The sequence below is a fragment of the Patagioenas fasciata genome, chromosome 21 (assembly GCF_037038585.1).
Source record: "Patagioenas fasciata isolate bPatFas1 chromosome 21, bPatFas1.hap1, whole genome shotgun sequence".
Classification (NCBI taxonomy): domain Eukaryota; kingdom Metazoa; phylum Chordata; class Aves; order Columbiformes; family Columbidae; genus Patagioenas; species Patagioenas fasciata.
Window position 1 is genome coordinate 5,987,119 of NC_092540.1, and position 16,492 is coordinate 6,003,610.

The window sequence follows — 16,492 nt, forward strand, 5'->3', positions numbered from 1 at the left end:
GATGGGGTGGCATCAAGCTAGAGCCTGTTGTAGGCTCTGCATCTAGGTTCCCAAAGTGCTGTTGTAGATCCAGGATGAGCATCTGATCTCCCCACCGCCCTGTGCACCAGCAGTTTAGCCTGGGTGTCTGTGTGGTGCCAAGTCACTTCTTGCTAAGCTGCACCCTCAGCCTTCCTCACCTCCCGGCTGCAGTCATTTGCTTTGAACCCTGGCCAGGTGTCTGCCTCACAGTAGACTTGGTTGCTGCTTTCATCCGTGTGAGCCCCATCACCCCACCCCTGCTTTCTGGGACCCGTGTGCCCTGCTCACCCCACAGCCCTAAGGGTGCTTGGTGTCTTTGCCTGAGCAAACTGAGATAAATATGAGCCAGTTGGTCTGGTGTGTGAACAACCCACCATGGTTGGCTTGCTGGGGCAGAGGGGTGCCCACCTACCTCTGCCTGGGATCTACATGGCACTGTCACCCTGGCCTATGGGGCACCCAGGGAGCTGGAACAACTTTGTCAGCACTGCACGGGCAGGAGAGGAGCAGTGTTGGTATGTCAAGCAGAGGCCCTGTGGGATCTTTAGGTTGCACCTCACAGGCAAGAGCAGCAAGAGGACACAGGACCCTCCTTCTGCCTGGAGGAGAGAGGCACAGCCCGCACCTCTGCTTTGTTTGCAAGGGGGTCGAGATATCTGCACCCAGTCTGGGAGACCTTGAGCTGTTTGGCTTGTTTGCAAGTGGCTGGGCAAGATGCTGAGGCTTGTCACCTGAGGCTGGAACGATACAACTGGATCCTGGAGGGTTTGTGACCCTCAGGTAGCTTCTGAGATGCTGTAAATGCTGGAGGTCTCTGACCCTAGACAGGTCTGTCCCTGCAGCTGTGAGTTCAGGTCACCAGTAGGTACCTGGGGACTGAAACTAGGAAAATAAACAGTGTGCGATCACACAGTTCTGGGACACTGCCCAACCTTGCCCCAACGGGCCCTTGCAGTCCCGGCTGGGGACAGTCTGGGTGGACAGGTGCCAGAGCAGGCAGGGTGCTGGCCAGCCCTCCGCAGGCATTGCCAAAATAACAGAGATGTGTGGGAGCCCACCCATGGTCCGCTTGCACCTTCACCAGACAGGGAGCACTCACCCTGTGTCCTCAGGTGCCCTTGCCGGTTTCCTCCAGCTGGGCCAGGGCTGGAACAGGGCATGACACGCCACCGTGATTCCTGGGCCCCATTAGCTCCCTGCAGGGGTTTCTGCCCATTCCAAAGACTGTCCCCACTCAGGGAACTGGGAGCGGGAGACAGGCTGGGAAGTGAGCAACTGGCCACAGCAGGGACAAGGACACTCGGACATCTGTGGGTGGATGTAATGGGACATGGGGTTCCACCTTGCTGGGGGCGATCTGTTTGAGGGTGTGTGTGTGCCCACGGGGGAGGAGTTGTGCGGGGTCTCGTGTGAGTAACTGCATGCAAGTAACCATGTGTGTAACTGCTTATTTGCCTGAGTAATGCAGTGTGTAACTGCCTGTGTCCATCTGTAACTCTGTGCATGCCTGTGTGTAATTCTGTGTGGAAATATGCGTGTGTTTGTGTGTAACTCTGCATGTGTCCATGTGTAACTTTGCATGTGTCTGTGTGTACCTGCGTGTTTGTGTGTAACTCTGCGTGTGTCCGTGTGTACCTGCGTGTTTGTGTGTAACTCTGCGTGTGTCCGTGTGTACCTGCATGTCTGTGTGCACTCCTGCAACTCACACACTGTGCGTGTACCTGTGTGCGTGTGACACACTGTGTAACTCAGTGTGTCCATAACTGTCAGACCGTGCATGCGTCTGTTGTGTACCTGCGTTCGTGACTGTTTACCAGTGTCACGCACCCCACGCACATCTGTAGGCACTTGTAACTGTGTGTCTGCAAGTGTGTCTGTCGCTGTGCAACCCATTGCCTGATTTCCCTCTGTGCCAGGGGCAGAGCTCTGCTGTCCCTGCAGGGTGGCACTGCGGGCTGGGGACACCGCTCTCGCTGCCCGCCGCAGCGGTGCTCCCTGGCAGGGCCCCGGCAGGTTGGGGCAGGCGCGCAGGCAGCGGGTGCCACCAGCCCCCACCCTCGCTCTACCTGTCGGACAGGTGGGGCTGGCCGCCTGCCACCACCTGCACCGTCACTTCTGGGAAGGGAGGATGCGTGAGGGATGGGTCTCAGCACAAAGGCTGGGGAGGTGCCTGCAGCTACAGCGGCCCTGGGGACCTGCTCCCTGGGATCTCTTGGGAGAGGCTCCCAGCACCGGGGATCCTGTAAAGCCTCAGGGATCCTGTAAAGCCTCAGGGTTGGAGCATGGCCAAGGAGAGGGGACTGCAGCCCAGACACCCAGACCCTCCGTGTGCCCATCGCCTCTCCTGCTGTGCTCAAGGAACCCCTGAGGCACATCCTGGGACCCCTCTCTCCCAGTCCCATGACTGGAGCAGGGTGTCCTGCACTTGGGTCCCACCACCCTCTTGCGGTGGGGAAGGTGAAGGGGTTCCCCTGCATGCCCTGGCGAGGTCAGTGCCCATCTGCCCCTATAGATCCCACCCAGACCACTCTGATCACTGGCAGAAATTGACCTGGGGCCAGATACTTTCTATCCATCCTGATGGACCTGCTGCTCACATTGACCCTGGCTCCTGACCAGGAGTTAGCACGCTAGAAAGGCACCAGCTGGAGTCTGGTGCCAAAGAGTGCCCTGCTGTGCTCAGCTGGGTACACTGGTAATTTACAGGGAAGAAAACTGGGACAGCCAGTAGCTCTGGCATCTCCACATGTGGAAGCCTGTGTAGATAACTTGGTGGGCACTAGCCATGCTGTGGCCACCTTATCAGATGCTGCTCATGCATCAGAACGTGGTTGGTACCAGTAAGGCAGAGGCTGTCCTTAGTGCAGGTGCAGAGACTGTCCTGGTCAGGTACAGTGCTGGGGCGCGTGGATCTCAGTGGGACAGTGCAACGGGTGAACACGCTCTATGGTCTCACCCTGCAGGACTTGACCCCAAAGTTAATGTTCCCTGTCAAGCTCAGCAGCACCTCCCTATGGCTCAGGTACTGGGCTTCTTATCGGTTCAGCCTGCTGGCCCCCTAAATCATGTCTTAGTTAATGAAAGTGGCGGAGGTGGCTCCCAGAAAGCATGCTCTGAAACTCAGCTCATTTTAGAAAGGCCTGGAGCAATGAGATCCTTTTGTAGGACCCACCCTTTGCCTGAAAGAAAGCTCAGGCCTGGACTTGCTTGCCTGAAGTCAAAAACTAGAGGAGCACCAGCTCTCTGGAGAGCCTGAAGGTCTCACAGGAGCTCCCACCATGCTACTCCACGGTGATAGCTGGATGTGCCCCAGCTGAGACTGGTGTCTGTGGCCTGAACGCCAGCCACTGGAACTTTCCAGCAGATGGGAGTCACCTTGCCCTGGGATGTGTTGTGACAACAAAGACCCTGCCGCCTTAGGGGTCAGTCCCCTGGATGAACAAAGCCTAGTCAAGGGGATTTGTCCTCCGGCCAGATCAATGTGAAGGGACATCCTCAAAAGCTTTGTGTTGGGATGACCAGGACTAGATCCTCCGCTCATCTCAGCCAAGAACTTCATCTCCCTCGCTCACTCCCTCCTTTGGAGATGGAGACAGCTCTGCCAGCTCCACCCCAAGCAGACCTTTGCCCTGGGGCTCTGGAGGAGAGCACAGCTGACGCAAGAGCATGTCCCGTGCTCAGTGGGTGTGCCTGCAGTTCAGCGGGGCACTGCCACCCCTGTCTCTGCAGTATGGACACACCTGAGGTTAGTGGCCATGGACAGAAGATATCAGCTGGGCTGGTGGGGGTCGCCCTGCCCCACGACACAGCTCTGCTCTCTGGTGCTGAACTTTTCTAGGAGCTTTGGAGGAGGTTGAGCTGGGGGTTGTCCCCACTGGCCCAGACATTGACTTCAGGGGCCAGCAGGCAGGGAAATCTGGCAAATACCATACCATACCATACCATACCATACCATACCATACCATACCATACCATACCATACCATACCACAAGCAGGACATTTCGTTATACACGTCTTCCATCCCAGCTAACTGACCCCTTGAGGCCTTCCAGAAATAGACACAGGAGCGCTGTGACGCTCCTGTCAATTTGCCATGTCAGTCCTGACCTTCCTGACCCACTGCAGAGTGACACGCTGACCATGATGGTTCCTTGTTCCCTCCAGGTGCTCTTGTAGCATTGCTGGCCATCGGCAGCCCTCGTGCCATACCTGCTGCTGGAGGTCAGGAAGCCCCCACAACTCTTCTTGGAGCACCCAGAGAGAGGTTGCATAGACACAATAAAATGCACAGCAGATGGTTCCCCATGTGTCTGGCTTCTTTGGGCACCCGGGAATGTGACATTGCAGTGGGGTGGTCAGCTGCTGTCTTCCAGCTCCCACAAATCCCTTGCACCTTCTCTCAGGTGTTTCAGACATCAGTGCTCCCCATCCTCCTTCCCCCGATCACCTCGTTCCCTTCTTCCTTGCTCTGTGACTGCATGTGTTGTGTCATGGGGTGCTGCGGTGCTTCAGCAAGGGAAGGCAGAGAGCTGGGACAGCCCTGTTCACACACCTCCATGCTGCAGCAAGGCAGGTCCAGCCAGGAGGAGTGTCCTTCAAAGAGTAGCTCAGTTACCAGTACCTTGCTGAACTGGAGCCAGAATGTACCCAAAATGGTTTGGTGGGCTCAAACACCTTCATTTACTAGCTGGATTTTCAGGTAAAAACCTAGGGGTGAACATGTGGCCGTGACTGGGTGGGAAGATGAGCAATGAATGGAGGGGATCAGGGCTGCTGGAGACCTCACTGTGAAATGAATCTGCACAAGCTGCAGGAAAGAAAATATAATCTGGGAGCTGCAACCCATGAGTTAACACAGCTCTGTCCCTCACATCCCTCAGCTGCTGTGTCGAATTGTCCCCATCCCCATGTGCTCTCATCACCAAACCTGGAGAAAGCCTTTCCAGGACACAGGACTTTCAGGACCACACATCCTGATGGTTTGACAGAGCAATTCTGGGTTTGTTTCCACATGATCTGCTCAGCAAGAAGCAAGGAGAAGCGCTAGAGGTGTGTGAGGACGTCAGGAGGCATCGGTCTGTTGAAATGAAATGTATGTGTGATAAGAGTTGGGCCACAGGAACCCTGGGCAGCCTTTTTGGCATCTGCCAACTTACCGCTGATGCTGTGAGGTCAGTTGGGACCTTCAGTTCATGCTGTCTCATTCCTGGACTTTCCAGTTTGTGCTTTCTGCCCCGTGATTCCGTTTGCAAGCTGGTGCCGTGCCAGGCTCTGTGCCATGTTTGGTGGATAACAAAGAGTAAAGCTGGCCAGGAAACAAGAATGCGATGACATTTCTTTTTGTTTCACAGTGAAACAGGACTGGGATTTTAGGTAACAGTGGTGGAAGGGAAGGGATGAAGCTGGGAGACATCCACTCAAGAAGACCCACCAGTGCCACCTTTCTGAGGATGCCAGAGACCAAGGACTGAACATCTATCTTGACCTGGGCAGTCTAGGATCTGGGATTTTCTGAAGGAGGAGAAGCGTCTGCAGAGGGAACACAAACTGGGGAGGATGCAGAGATGCAGCTTTGTCAGACCTTAGTGGGAATAAAGTTTTGGGATAGGAGCAGGGCTCCAAATCTGTTCCTGAGGAGCAGGGACCAGCCAATATGGCCAGCAGGAGCCACACGTGCAGCACGGCCAAGCCACATGCAGAGCCCTGGTCCCAGAGAAGCAGCAAGCACGGGATGGGACACATTTGGCCGGTCCAATACATCCCCATGGGTGACAGGGCAGCTGCTGCTTTGCTCCCAGTCTGTAGGGAAAACACCTGGTGCCGAATCACCATGGGGGCAAACAGAAACCAACTGTTTGGGGAGCCTGAGCCCTCCAGCCCCATCCTGGGTGTGCTGGCATGCCAGGGAACGAGCAGAGCACCTCCTAGCACAGACCCCTAGGAGCTGTGGCTGCAGCCAGGGGACGGGTGGGACGCAGAAGCTTGAATGTAGTGCTGACCACAGGGCAAGGGGAAGATGGGCACGGGCAGGCAGAGGCATGTGCTGTGCCCCAGGGTGGTAGCCCGTGCCCTGAGGTGCTCCCTGGCGTGCCCAACCCACTGCCTGTCTCTGGTTCCAGGCAGCCACAGCAACGGCTTCCCCGTTCCTACAGCGGGAACAGCCGCTCTCTTGTTTAACAACCAAACAGTGCAGAGTTTTAACAGACCAGTTACTGTCAGCAGGCAGCTCTCCTGGGTGAGCCAGACACCCCCAGGGCAGCTACTGCTGGAAGCAATTACCAAAGGAGCTGCTGGGCTGCCAGGCAGGGGGAGCTTTGTCTGGGAGCCCAGGTAACGCTGTTACCGGGGAGGAGGGACGCAGCCCGGGGGCTGCCCAGCCCAGGCCTGGAGCGGGGCTGGGTTCGTCCTGCCATGGCAGCACCCTGCCACGAACCCCAGCTGCACGGTCCTTCGCGGTTCCTGTGTCATACATATCCCCTGGGCAATAACTCTGCCCTCCGTATCACACCTGAGCAACAACTCTCCCCTTATAAAATTCATCTTCCCGATGTGCAGGTGTATCACACCCGCATCCCTTACAGCTTGTCCCCAGCACAGCCACTAAAGCTCCATCCACAGGACCTCTTGCAGGACAGCAACCTGCAGCTGTGCAACCTGCCCTATGCCCTTCACTCCCCCTGTGCACTGAAACCTGGAAGTACTAGCCTGCATGGCAAGAAGCAAGACCGGGGCTGGTCAGGGACTGGAAAGGGCAGTGCCAGGCAAAATCCATCAGGGCGAGGGTTTCTTGCCACCGCTGCAGAAGTCCGGCTGTGATAAATGTCTCCCGCAGCTTTCCAAGGCTGTTTTCCCCTTGGACTTTTTAGGAGGACCAGACTCAACAACTTACATACCTTCCTTTCTTTCTGCAAACTTGTTCCCAGAGTCTGAAGGGCTGATTCCCACCTGGAGCAGGTACATACCAGAGAAATGCCCCACCAAATAAATGTTTCCCCTAGGAAAGAAGACATTGGATATTTTGAGCCAACTTTCCTTTTGGGTCAGGTGCTGGCCTGGCTCTAGACCTGGGCTCTCTCCTCCTGCCCCTCCGTGTGGAGCTGGGGCCAGTCTCCATCCTTCTGCTACTGAGAGCTCCCTTGCACACGACAATGGGAAGGCAGTTGGGACTCACATCCATTCACTCCCAGTATGGGGCTCAATCCTGCTCCTCGATGGTGCTAAGCCAGAGGCAAGAGCATAAGAAATGGTGAAAGCCAGTAGAGACTGTAGGGAGCTTGAAGAAAAGGCGGTGGGAGTGGAACAGAGCAGGAGGTCCCAGGGAGATGGTCTCTGCCTCCCACAGGCTGTCCCTGTCCCCACCGCATTCCCATCTACCCTGGTCCTCTGCAGGGATGGCCACAGGCTGGCTGGGCTGGAAAATCAGGTCATGCCGTTGTGCTCAGGGGCAGTTTATGGTCTGGCACGTGGGATATTGGACACCTTCCTGCTGGCCCAGCCGAATCCTCTCCCCTCACCCCATTTCTCTGCTCCCATTTGCCACATTGCAGCCACAGCAGCCCACAGGTCCCAGGCAAGCACTGGCCAGGGCAAACTACACCCCTCTTCCCTAACTGGAGCTGCAGATCAGCAATGGCCCCTGTGTCCCTTTTTTGGGGGTCTTGGGGCAGACAGAACCCACTTTAATGGTAAAACTTGAAGGGCAACCAAGATATTTCCATGGGAACTGTGTGCCAGAAACATGTTCAACCTGGGACCACCTGGTGGGACAACAGACCCAGTGTAAATGTGTGAGGGGAGGTTGTTTTGGAAGAAAAACCTGGTTTTTTTTCCATTTTCTATCATGGCTTGCCACAGCCGTAAAATCCAGGCACCTCCAAGGAGATCAAGAAAACAAATCATCTCTTTTTCATGCCAGTGTTCCAGGAGGATCTGTTGATTTGGCCCAGTACGGGTTTGGAGGTCACCAAAGGGGTTACCCTGAGTGTGTGTTGCTGGTTCCATGTGTCTGTCTGGCCTTGCTCGTCCTCGTCTGGTCCTCCCTGGCTCTTCCCCCCACAGACCCACGCAGACTTCATGGGAGGATGCAGGATCTGGTCCCTCAGCCCATGCCCCCAGCTCCTGCCTCTTTCTCCCCATCTGTCACAGTGTGCTCATAGAGCTGAGGGGTCTTCGGACCCCCCACCTCTGCCTCAAATCCCCTGGCTGACATGGTCCCTGCTTGTTAATGGCAGTGGGGTGGTAGTGGCAGGCGGTGAGGACACGGAGGGCACTGGAGGCGAGGCAGACAGGTTCCCTGCTGCTGCTGGAGCTGGTTAAACATTGTCCCAGGCCAGTTAGGTAACACAAACCGCAGCGGGAAAGAAACGAAATTGCTTGAGCAAACAAGGTGTGCTTGGCAGGGCAACAGGCTGCGTGACAAAGTGCTCTCCCCTCTCCCTGCCAACCTGCCAGGGTTATCTATTGACGGAGAATAAACACCTCGCCCACAACCCCACACTTGGAGGGACAGTAGCCAGGAGCACAGACAGCAAGACGTGGCCTGGGGCTGGGCCTGTCCTGTATGTCGTGTCCCCTCCCTGGACATGCTGATTGCCACCAAGTACCATCCTGGCCCCCTCCACACACACTGCTTGTGTGGACAGCCTGAGCATCTAAGCATTGTCCCTCCTGCCACCAGCCTGCTCCTTGTGGCAGATCCAGGAGGCCAGGGATGGGCCTGGATCACCCTCCACTTGCTGGAGCCAGCAGACGCCAGCCGGGAAAACCTGTTCCCCGCTGAAGGTTACGCAAGGAACGTGATGGAGATCTGGCTGCAGCCCAGGCCATGCACTGGCTCCTGGTTCACACCCAGGGACTGGAACCTCTTGCACCACAGGGCAACCCTGATTGCTGCATCTCAGCAAGTAGATCTGGGAGCAGCTCAACTTCAGCCCAGCACAGCAGAAGGACTTGGATGGAGGTCTTCTATATGATTTTGTCATCTCCGGGATTGCACACAACTGCAGAACCCCTCTTACATCTTACTCAGTTGCAAAGGTGGTGATGGCATGGCTACAGGAGACCAAGCATCCCAGCTGGACCAGCAAGGAAACTCCTCATGTAAACAGCAGTTGAACCCACCCAAAAGAGGTTGGATCTGCCCCATGGGTACATCTTGCCACTGGCAAAGCAGGTGGGTCATGTCCTTGTTGCCACTGCAGCATGCCCAGGAAGCCCTTTGGCTGCCACTAAGCCCACAGCCTGAAGGAGTAGGGCACCAAGAGCCACGGCCACCAGGAGTTCGGAAGTGAAACAGGAGACTTGCAGCATGGCCTGTGATTGCCCCAGCCCCTGGACCCACCTTTTGGTACCCATGTCATGGTGAAGCAGTGGCCTGGGCTTCCTAAGCAGCACAGTGCTCCTGCAAAGGTGTGTGCCAGGGCTGAGCTTCTGGAGGGCCAAAGTTTAGGAGCAGGTATAAGATGCCGCTGCAGGGCTGACTTTGAGACAGGGCCTCCAGATTCCACTCCCACCAGCCTAGGGACAAGCCGTCTCCCTCACCCCAAGGAACACCCTGTGTCCCTTTGCCAGGATGACCAGGCAAGTCCAGGCCACAGCAAGCAGGGGGGAAGGTGGCAGGCGAGTTCCTGAAATGGGACATCCCAGGCAACAGGGGTCTGTTCCCCACCATTTCTTAAAGAAAAACAAGCATAATGACAGGGAGGTACAAAAAGAAAACCAACCAAACAACAATTTATTCCTCTTATGTTCTCATTTGAAAAGGAGGAAACCACATGCACTTGCTGGGTGCCTGCCTGGGCTGGCATCCCCTCCTGTGGCTGACACAGAGCCAGTCTGTGCCCCGTGACATCGCTTCAGTCCGGCTGAGCATCACCGCCTGCCACAAGACACGTGTGTTCCCTACAACGCACACTCTCACGTGGGAAATCTTACTCATGAAAAAATATATCTGTACATTAATTTTGTGCTTTTTTTTTTCTGGTCTTACATAAATTAGAGCTACTTTTGGGGAAAAAGCCTGTTTCCAGATACAGGCAGTCAGGCCGGAAATGCAGACTGACCCTGCTGTCCCAAGTCTTCTCCCTCCTGAGGGCTCTCCAGGGCCGGGTGGAGCTCCACAGTGTTCCCATCTTCTCTCAGCAAGTGCCACACAGAGAAGCTGCTGCACAGTTGCCTCACCTGTCCCACGCAGAGCAAACAGGACAGTGGGCACCTTCAGCACAAGCAGGGATGAGGGAGGACCCCGTAGTTGGGACAAGGTCTGTCCGATCACAGGTGAGATGGTGGTGCTGCCCCTCTGCCCGGGCAGGAGGTGGGTGACAGCAGGAGGCCTGCTGGGCTCTCACTGCGGTGCCAGCTGCCACTTGAACTTCTCTTTCCCTTCGCATTTGTCAAGGCTTTGAAACAGCCAACGTCACTGTGACTCCAGTCAGAGGTACGAATCCAGTGAGGGAATCGGTGGTTTACAATAACCTACTGGAGCCGAAATATTAGCTTTAAACATCTCAGTGCCAGCAGTCACCAGCATGCACGAGCGTGCCCATGCAAGGGTCGGAGCTTCACACGCTGCGTGGGGCAGCAGCTGCAGATACAGCTGCAGGCAAAGTTTCCTGCCAAGGAGCCCAGCTCGGGTCTGGCCCAGAGGCGCTTGTCAGACCCCAGCATGTCCAGGACTCCTACAGCTCCTTGTTCCTGTTGAGCACCTCCTCCTCCTTCCAGCCGCTGGAGTTCTTCCCAAACTTGTACACAAGCCGTCGCCCATCGACTCTCTCCAGGATCTCTCGTTTGTAGTAATATCTGGAGGAGACGGAGGTGGAATCAAGGCTCTGGATGCAGCCCTGTGTGCTGGGGAGGTGCTGGGGGAATCCAGGCTGAGCCCTGGTGCGTCTGACCCAGTCCTGTGGGACAGGTCCCCCCTGGGGACAGGGGAAGCCACTTACCGCATGGCTCTGCTCAGCTTCTCATAGGTCATGCTGCTGTTTTTCTTCTTCTGGCCCCAGAGCTGAGCCACCGCTTCTGAGCGGAGGAACTTGAAGACACCTTCCTGCCGGTCCTCCCACTTCATCAGCCCCTCGTTCAGCTCGGGGTGGATCAAGATGTCCCGGATGAACTCCCACAGGTGGGTACCTCTTGGGGCTGGAAGAGGAGAGCAAGCTGTAGAGGAGGGAAGATCCTGCAGGTCCCTGCACTTTGGATCTCCCTAAACCTTCGTTGTCAAGGGACATGGTCAGCAGACATGGGCCTTCCTCCCGTCTCCCCCCCATAGACCCAAGCTGGGGGAGGCAGTCCATGCTCCCAGGATGGAAGGTCCACGTACAGTGCTTGCTCTTCCGGCTCTCCAGGCAGTCTCTGCTCTCCTTGCTGAGTTTTCGGGGTCGTCCCCGTTTCCGCTTGCCGTGTTTGCCGTCCCCTTTCCTGCTCCCTGTAAAGCCATCTGTGACACAGACAAGGGGACAAGTTACGCTGTGCAGAACCCAGGGGGTTGCAGCTCCCCCCACCCTGGGCCTCCTCAGGAACAGAAGCACAAGGGAAGAGCGGCTGGGGAGATATCAGGGGCTGTACAATCTTTTGAGGCCCAGGTAGGAGGGAACCATTATCCTGAGCGCAAGATCTCTCCATTCCCTCCAGCCTCATCCCACCCTCCTCCATGCCACTATACTTAGGGCAGTACCCTGTTCATTCCCCAAACCTTGCTGCTTCCTTGTATCCCCGGTACTCCCAGCATCATCGCCAGCTGGGATCAATGCTAACACAGCTTTCAGTGCCCAGGGTCTCTGGCTGCAGCCTTCACGCAGCCACCACCACCTACCCCTTCCCACCAAGCTCACTGGTGCCCTGGCTGTCCCAGCTCTGACCCAGAGCCCACACCATCACCGTGCTCAATGGAGAGAAACAGGCCCAGGGCACACAGAGAACCCATCCCCTCCTTCCTTCCCAGTGGGAAGATGGAAATTCTGGTGTTTGTCCTTAAATCATTGTCAGACAGGACATGTTCTGCAGCTGCTGGAAGTGTTCAGGTGCAAGCCCTCCTCCCCCTGCTCCTGGCGGGAAGAAAATAACTCACCGTCAGGGAAGAGCTTTGCTTCCGTGGGGTCAAGGTCAAGGTCACTTCCACCGGAGTCCTGGGAGTTGGGACTGTGGGACATCACAGGCCCTGAGAGGCAAAGGGACACGGCTCAGACCACCAGCTGCTGGCCTCTGGAGATACTTTCCCTTGGTTTTCCCTGCCCGGTCCCCACCCAGGCCCCTGCGGGCACCCGGTGCAAGATCCAAACCCACCCTTGGCAGGGGGGTAGTTCCCCACCAGTCTCCCAGATCAGCAGAAGCAAAGGGAGCTCTCTGCTGGGCGAAACACTGACCTGAGATATCGGAGCTGCCTGGGGACATGGCACCAGGCAAGCAGGTGAAGTCTGTGGATAGGAAAGGGTTTGTGGGCTTCATGTCCTCCAGGGAGTCCTTGGCACAGGAATTTCCCAGCTCTGGAAGGGGCAGAGAAGGGAAGAAAGGGTCAGCAATGCATCAGCATGTGGTCCCTGGGGCAAAGGCCTGGCTGAGGAACCCCTCTTACCGAGGTGGCTGGAGTCCAGGAACATCTCTTGGGAAGTCGCATCCTCTTTTTCCAGCAAGTCAATGATCCAGTTCAGCTCATCAGAGGCTGCAGGGGTGGGGTGACTGGGATTAGCGATGCCTATTCAGTATGGAGAGGAATGGTACACACTGGGACCTGCATCCAGTCCTGCCCAGACCCTGGTCTGTGCCCCCACATCCCCCTGCGCAGCCTCCCCAGCGCAACCTCCCCCAGGCAACCCTGCACCGTGCCTGGGAAGCAAGAGGTCCTGGGCTGGTGGGGAATTCTCAGCCTCACACTTTGAGCTGCCAGGCCTGGGGATGAAGGGGACGTTGGGACACTCACTGATCTCGTGCAGGCGGTCATAGAGCTCGTCCCCCAGGGGCCCGAAGATGAGGCGCATCTGGTCCCTGCTGCAGTGGCAGAGCGCATGCCCGTCCATGTTGCAGCAGGAGAAGTCGATGGAGCTGGCGTCATACTTGTTCTTCTCCACATGGTAGCTGATCCACTCCAGCACCTGCACCTTGGTCCAGAAGTACGGGAGCTCACTGAACCACTCTGGCTTGTCTGCAACGGATGGAGAGTGGGGCTCAGGGACAGGGCACTGGGTCCGGTTCTGTGGCAATCACATGGGGCACAGCGGGCCCTGTGCTTGGAGGGCTGTGGGACAGGCACTTAGTGCCTGCTCTCGGGTCACCTTGCTTTGCCCAGCTCCTGTCCTGGGGGACAGCAACAACCTGACGCTCTCCACCCACCATTGGTTTCAGTGTCATTTGTCCCATTCATGCTGGGATCCGCCCTGCTCTGCTGGTATGTTCCTCTTGCGTCCCCCAGGGCCATCCCATGATGGTCACAACAGCTGAGCAGGATGCCCGTCACCAGGACTGTACTTCCAAACTGCTCTCCTGATGATCTCTGGCAGCCCGTCCCCTGGGATGTGCTCGGGGAGGAGGGCAGTGGTTCCCTCATCCCCCTTACGCACTTGATGTGCTCCAAGCAGCCACACCTTGTGCCACTCAGGGTCTTCTTTCAGCCAACATGCCCTTGGGGAAACTGAGGCATAGTGCAAACTGTTGACCTGCCCCAGTGGGACGAGGACCTTGCAATGCTCTTCCAAGCCAGTTGCACCATCTCACTGCTGCCTTATGTGCTGCCCGCCCTGTGCCACCACCGCTCCCCTGGTCCTACCTGTGCTCTGTGCCAGGGGCTGGCTGGTGGGGACGCTGAGCCCCAGGGTGCTGTTGTCCTCAAGGTGTCCCAGCATGTCCAAGGTTGGCTGCACCTCGTCTGGCTGGTACATGGCACTGATGTAGTTAGAGAAGATGTTGCTGATCTCACAAGATCCCGCCATCAAGCTCTGTGCCGAGAGACGACAGTGAGTCCCAGCTCTGTGGAGTTGGGGGACCCAAGACCGCAGCACCCGCAGCAACCCAAGGACCTGGCTGGGTGAGGTCGGGCTCTCCCTCCCTCCACCCATCGTCACCTCTCAGGTCACTTCAGCACAAACACCCGCCCAGCACCCGCCGGCGAGGCTGGGGCCTGACTCACCACCACCCGGGGGCCGGGAGCGAGGGAGGCTGAGCCAGAGCGAACTGGGGACACGGCATCACCGGGCTTGCAAAAGAGCCCGGTCCCCAGCAGCCTGGCCTCGCCAGCCCCACTGTCAGCCAGGGCACAGGGACAGCAAGCAGGCGAGTCGCAGAGAAGGGTGTTGCACAGCCGCTCCATGGGGAGGGGCGCTCAGCTGCCCGGCGCTCCCCCAGCCCCACAGCGCAGCCGCTGCCCCCCACCCGCAGCAGGGACTCCAGTGCCAGTAGTTCCAGTCCTCTCAGCCAGTTGTGCATCCCACCAACTCTGCAGCCGGGAGGAGACCAAACCCCTGCCCGGCCCTTGTGGAAGACCCAAATCTTGCTGTTCACTTGACAAAACCTGGGGACGGGAGCGTGGCCCCTCCAGACCACTGTCTTGCTGGCCCCCCAAAAGGGCTGTCAGCTGTGGTGGGAGAACAGGTGTGGAGCGAGAAAAGACCAAGCGCATCCCCCGACGAGAGCGAAGATGCACAGAGAGGGGAGCAGAGCAGCCATCCTGGGCTGGGGGATGTCAACAGGCCCCAGACGAAAAAGCTTTGGTACCTTCTGCGGTGGCAATCCTGGGAGCAGCAGCTAATCCAGAGAGCAGTGAGGGGAGACGGAGTGCGCCCTGCCCGGCCGCTAGCCACTGCTCATGGGCCCGGGGAGCCTGGTGCCGATGGGCAAGCCCTGCCTGCGTCTCCTCTTTTATAGCACGGGCGGCGTAATGCGATCTGGCGGCCCGAGGGGAATTCCAGCCCGAAACGTTCATGCTCCGAGATCCAGGTGATTTGCATAATATGAACCACCAGGTCCCAGCCCAGTGCTGCCTTGCCGGGAAATCTGGGTTGGCCAGTTTAATCATTGTCGAGCCCTTGCCCTGCCAGTGCCCAGAGTTTCACCCACACCAGCTTCGCGGGCTGTTTTCTTCGCTGCCGTTTGCCCGGCTCATGTTTGTTTGCTCACAGCAGCAGGTTCACGCGGCTGCCAAGCAAACACACCCCGCAGGGCCAAGCGGCCTGGGGGGCTGCGTGTCCCCCCCGGGGCTCTGCCTGCAGCAAAGGGGACGCTGTCCGTGCGGTGTCCCCTGCTCGGAAGGCAGCCCAGCCCTCATACCCAGCGGGTGCTGGTGTGGGTGCCCTGGCTACATTTGAAGCACAGGCTCGGTCTCTCCCTGGTCTGGCACATGCAGCTCTTCCCAAAGTACAGGAAGGACACAGGGATCGAGGTGGGCAGGTGCTCAGAGAGGGACTCAGGTGGGGGTGGGTGGTCTGCGTGGGGATGGGGCAGAGACAAGGCAGATGACAGAGTATCGCTGCTCTCTCTGTTAGGATGGGTCACTTTTAGCCTGGGCGAAGTCTGGGACAGGCTGCAGGGCTGTGGTGGCCCATTCCCTGCCGTTTCACAAGTGCCTGGCACAGGCACACATGCACATTCACCAGGGACACATGCCAGGAGGCAAGGCGAGGTTGCCTTGGGAATTATCTTCTCTTGCCCCTCTGGCTCTTTGACAGGGATACTTGGGACCCTGTTTGGGTATATTCATCCTGTTTTTATTTACCCTGTGCTAGCAGAGGAGCCCCAGGCCAGCCTGAGCCAACAACTTGGCACCCGTTTGCCTGATGCTGGTACTTACCTGAGCCAGACATGGGCTGGTGCAAACCCAGGGCGCTGTGTGAGCAGGGCAAACCCTGGCATCACACAGTCACCTCTAGGTCCTTGTCACTTCAAACCAGTACCTGGCAGCAAACCATCTCATGTAACAAGGTGGTGACAGACTATTGCAAACATGGATGCTCTACCTCAGCCCACAGGCCAGCAAGGACAAGGTGGCTGTGTGCCACATCCCCCTTGTCACGTCACCATGTCCTGCCATGTTGTGCTGTGGCCCTGGGGCAGGCAGGGCCAGCGTGTGAGCCGGGAGGTACCAGGTCACGCTAGCTGATCACCTGCCCCAGCTTCATTCCTCTGCTGCACAGTCACGAGTGCTGGGTGCTGTCAGGCCCTTTTGTTTCCCGGGCACAGCATCCCACAGCGCACAGGGATGTCCCCGTACCTGAGAGCAGCCCCTGCCATTGCTGCTATGGGACAGACCAAGACCACCGGGGAAAACAGGGGTGCTGGGCAGACACAGAGCCCTGCACCTGTGTTCAGCTGGGAGTTGAGCCCAGGGCTCTGCTGTGCCAGGGGCTGTGGCTGCTTGGCTGGGCTTCCAGCTCTTGTGGTCACAAACCTGCCCTGGGGAAGCTTTTTCCACCCACTGCTGAAGTGGAGGTGTCTCTGGAGCAGAGTGGGACATGACAGTGTTGTGCCATGCCCAGGCCACAGGCCCAA

General features: G+C 57.5%; 1 protein-coding gene across 2 annotated transcripts; it reads right to left on the reverse strand.

Moving 5' to 3' along the window:
• Positions 1-9,726: 9,726 nt before the first annotated feature.
• On the reverse strand, positions 9,727-14,883 carry ELF3 (E74 like ETS transcription factor 3). Of its 2 annotated transcripts, none has more exons than XM_065854227.2 (9): positions 14,723-14,883; positions 13,779-13,947; positions 12,936-13,157; positions 12,591-12,677; positions 12,382-12,501; positions 12,087-12,176; positions 11,340-11,456; positions 10,963-11,158; positions 9,727-10,819 (listed from the first exon to the last, which is right to left on the reverse strand). In XM_065854227.2, exons 2-9 carry the CDS (start codon positions 13,939-13,941, stop codon positions 10,699-10,701), a joined length of 1,116 nt encoding a protein of 371 aa, XP_065710299.1. In that variant the 5' UTR covers positions 13,942-13,947; positions 14,723-14,883; the 3' UTR covers positions 9,727-10,698. The 2 variants fall into 2 exon arrangements, with proteins under 2 accessions (XP_065710299.1, XP_065710298.1); XM_065854226.2 differs by having other exon boundaries at positions 12,591-12,710.
• Between the last annotated feature and the right edge of the window lie 1,609 nt (positions 14,884-16,492).

What these genes read in the sequence shown, in the direction of transcription:
- ELF3 (XM_065854226.2), bottom strand. Translation starts at nt 13,941, where the DNA reads ATGGCGGGATCTTGTGAGATCAGCAACATCTTCTCTAACTACATCAGT. An exon ending in TGACCGCCTGCACGAGATCA is followed by an intron (nt 12,711 to 12,935) that starts GTGAGTGTCCCA and finishes CATACTGAATAG; the next exon opens with GCATCGCTAATCCCAGTCAC. An exon ending in AGGCAGCTCCGATATCTCAG is followed by an intron (nt 12,177 to 12,381) that starts GTCAGTGTTTCG and finishes TTTGCCTCTCAG; the next exon opens with GGCCTGTGATGTCCCACAGT.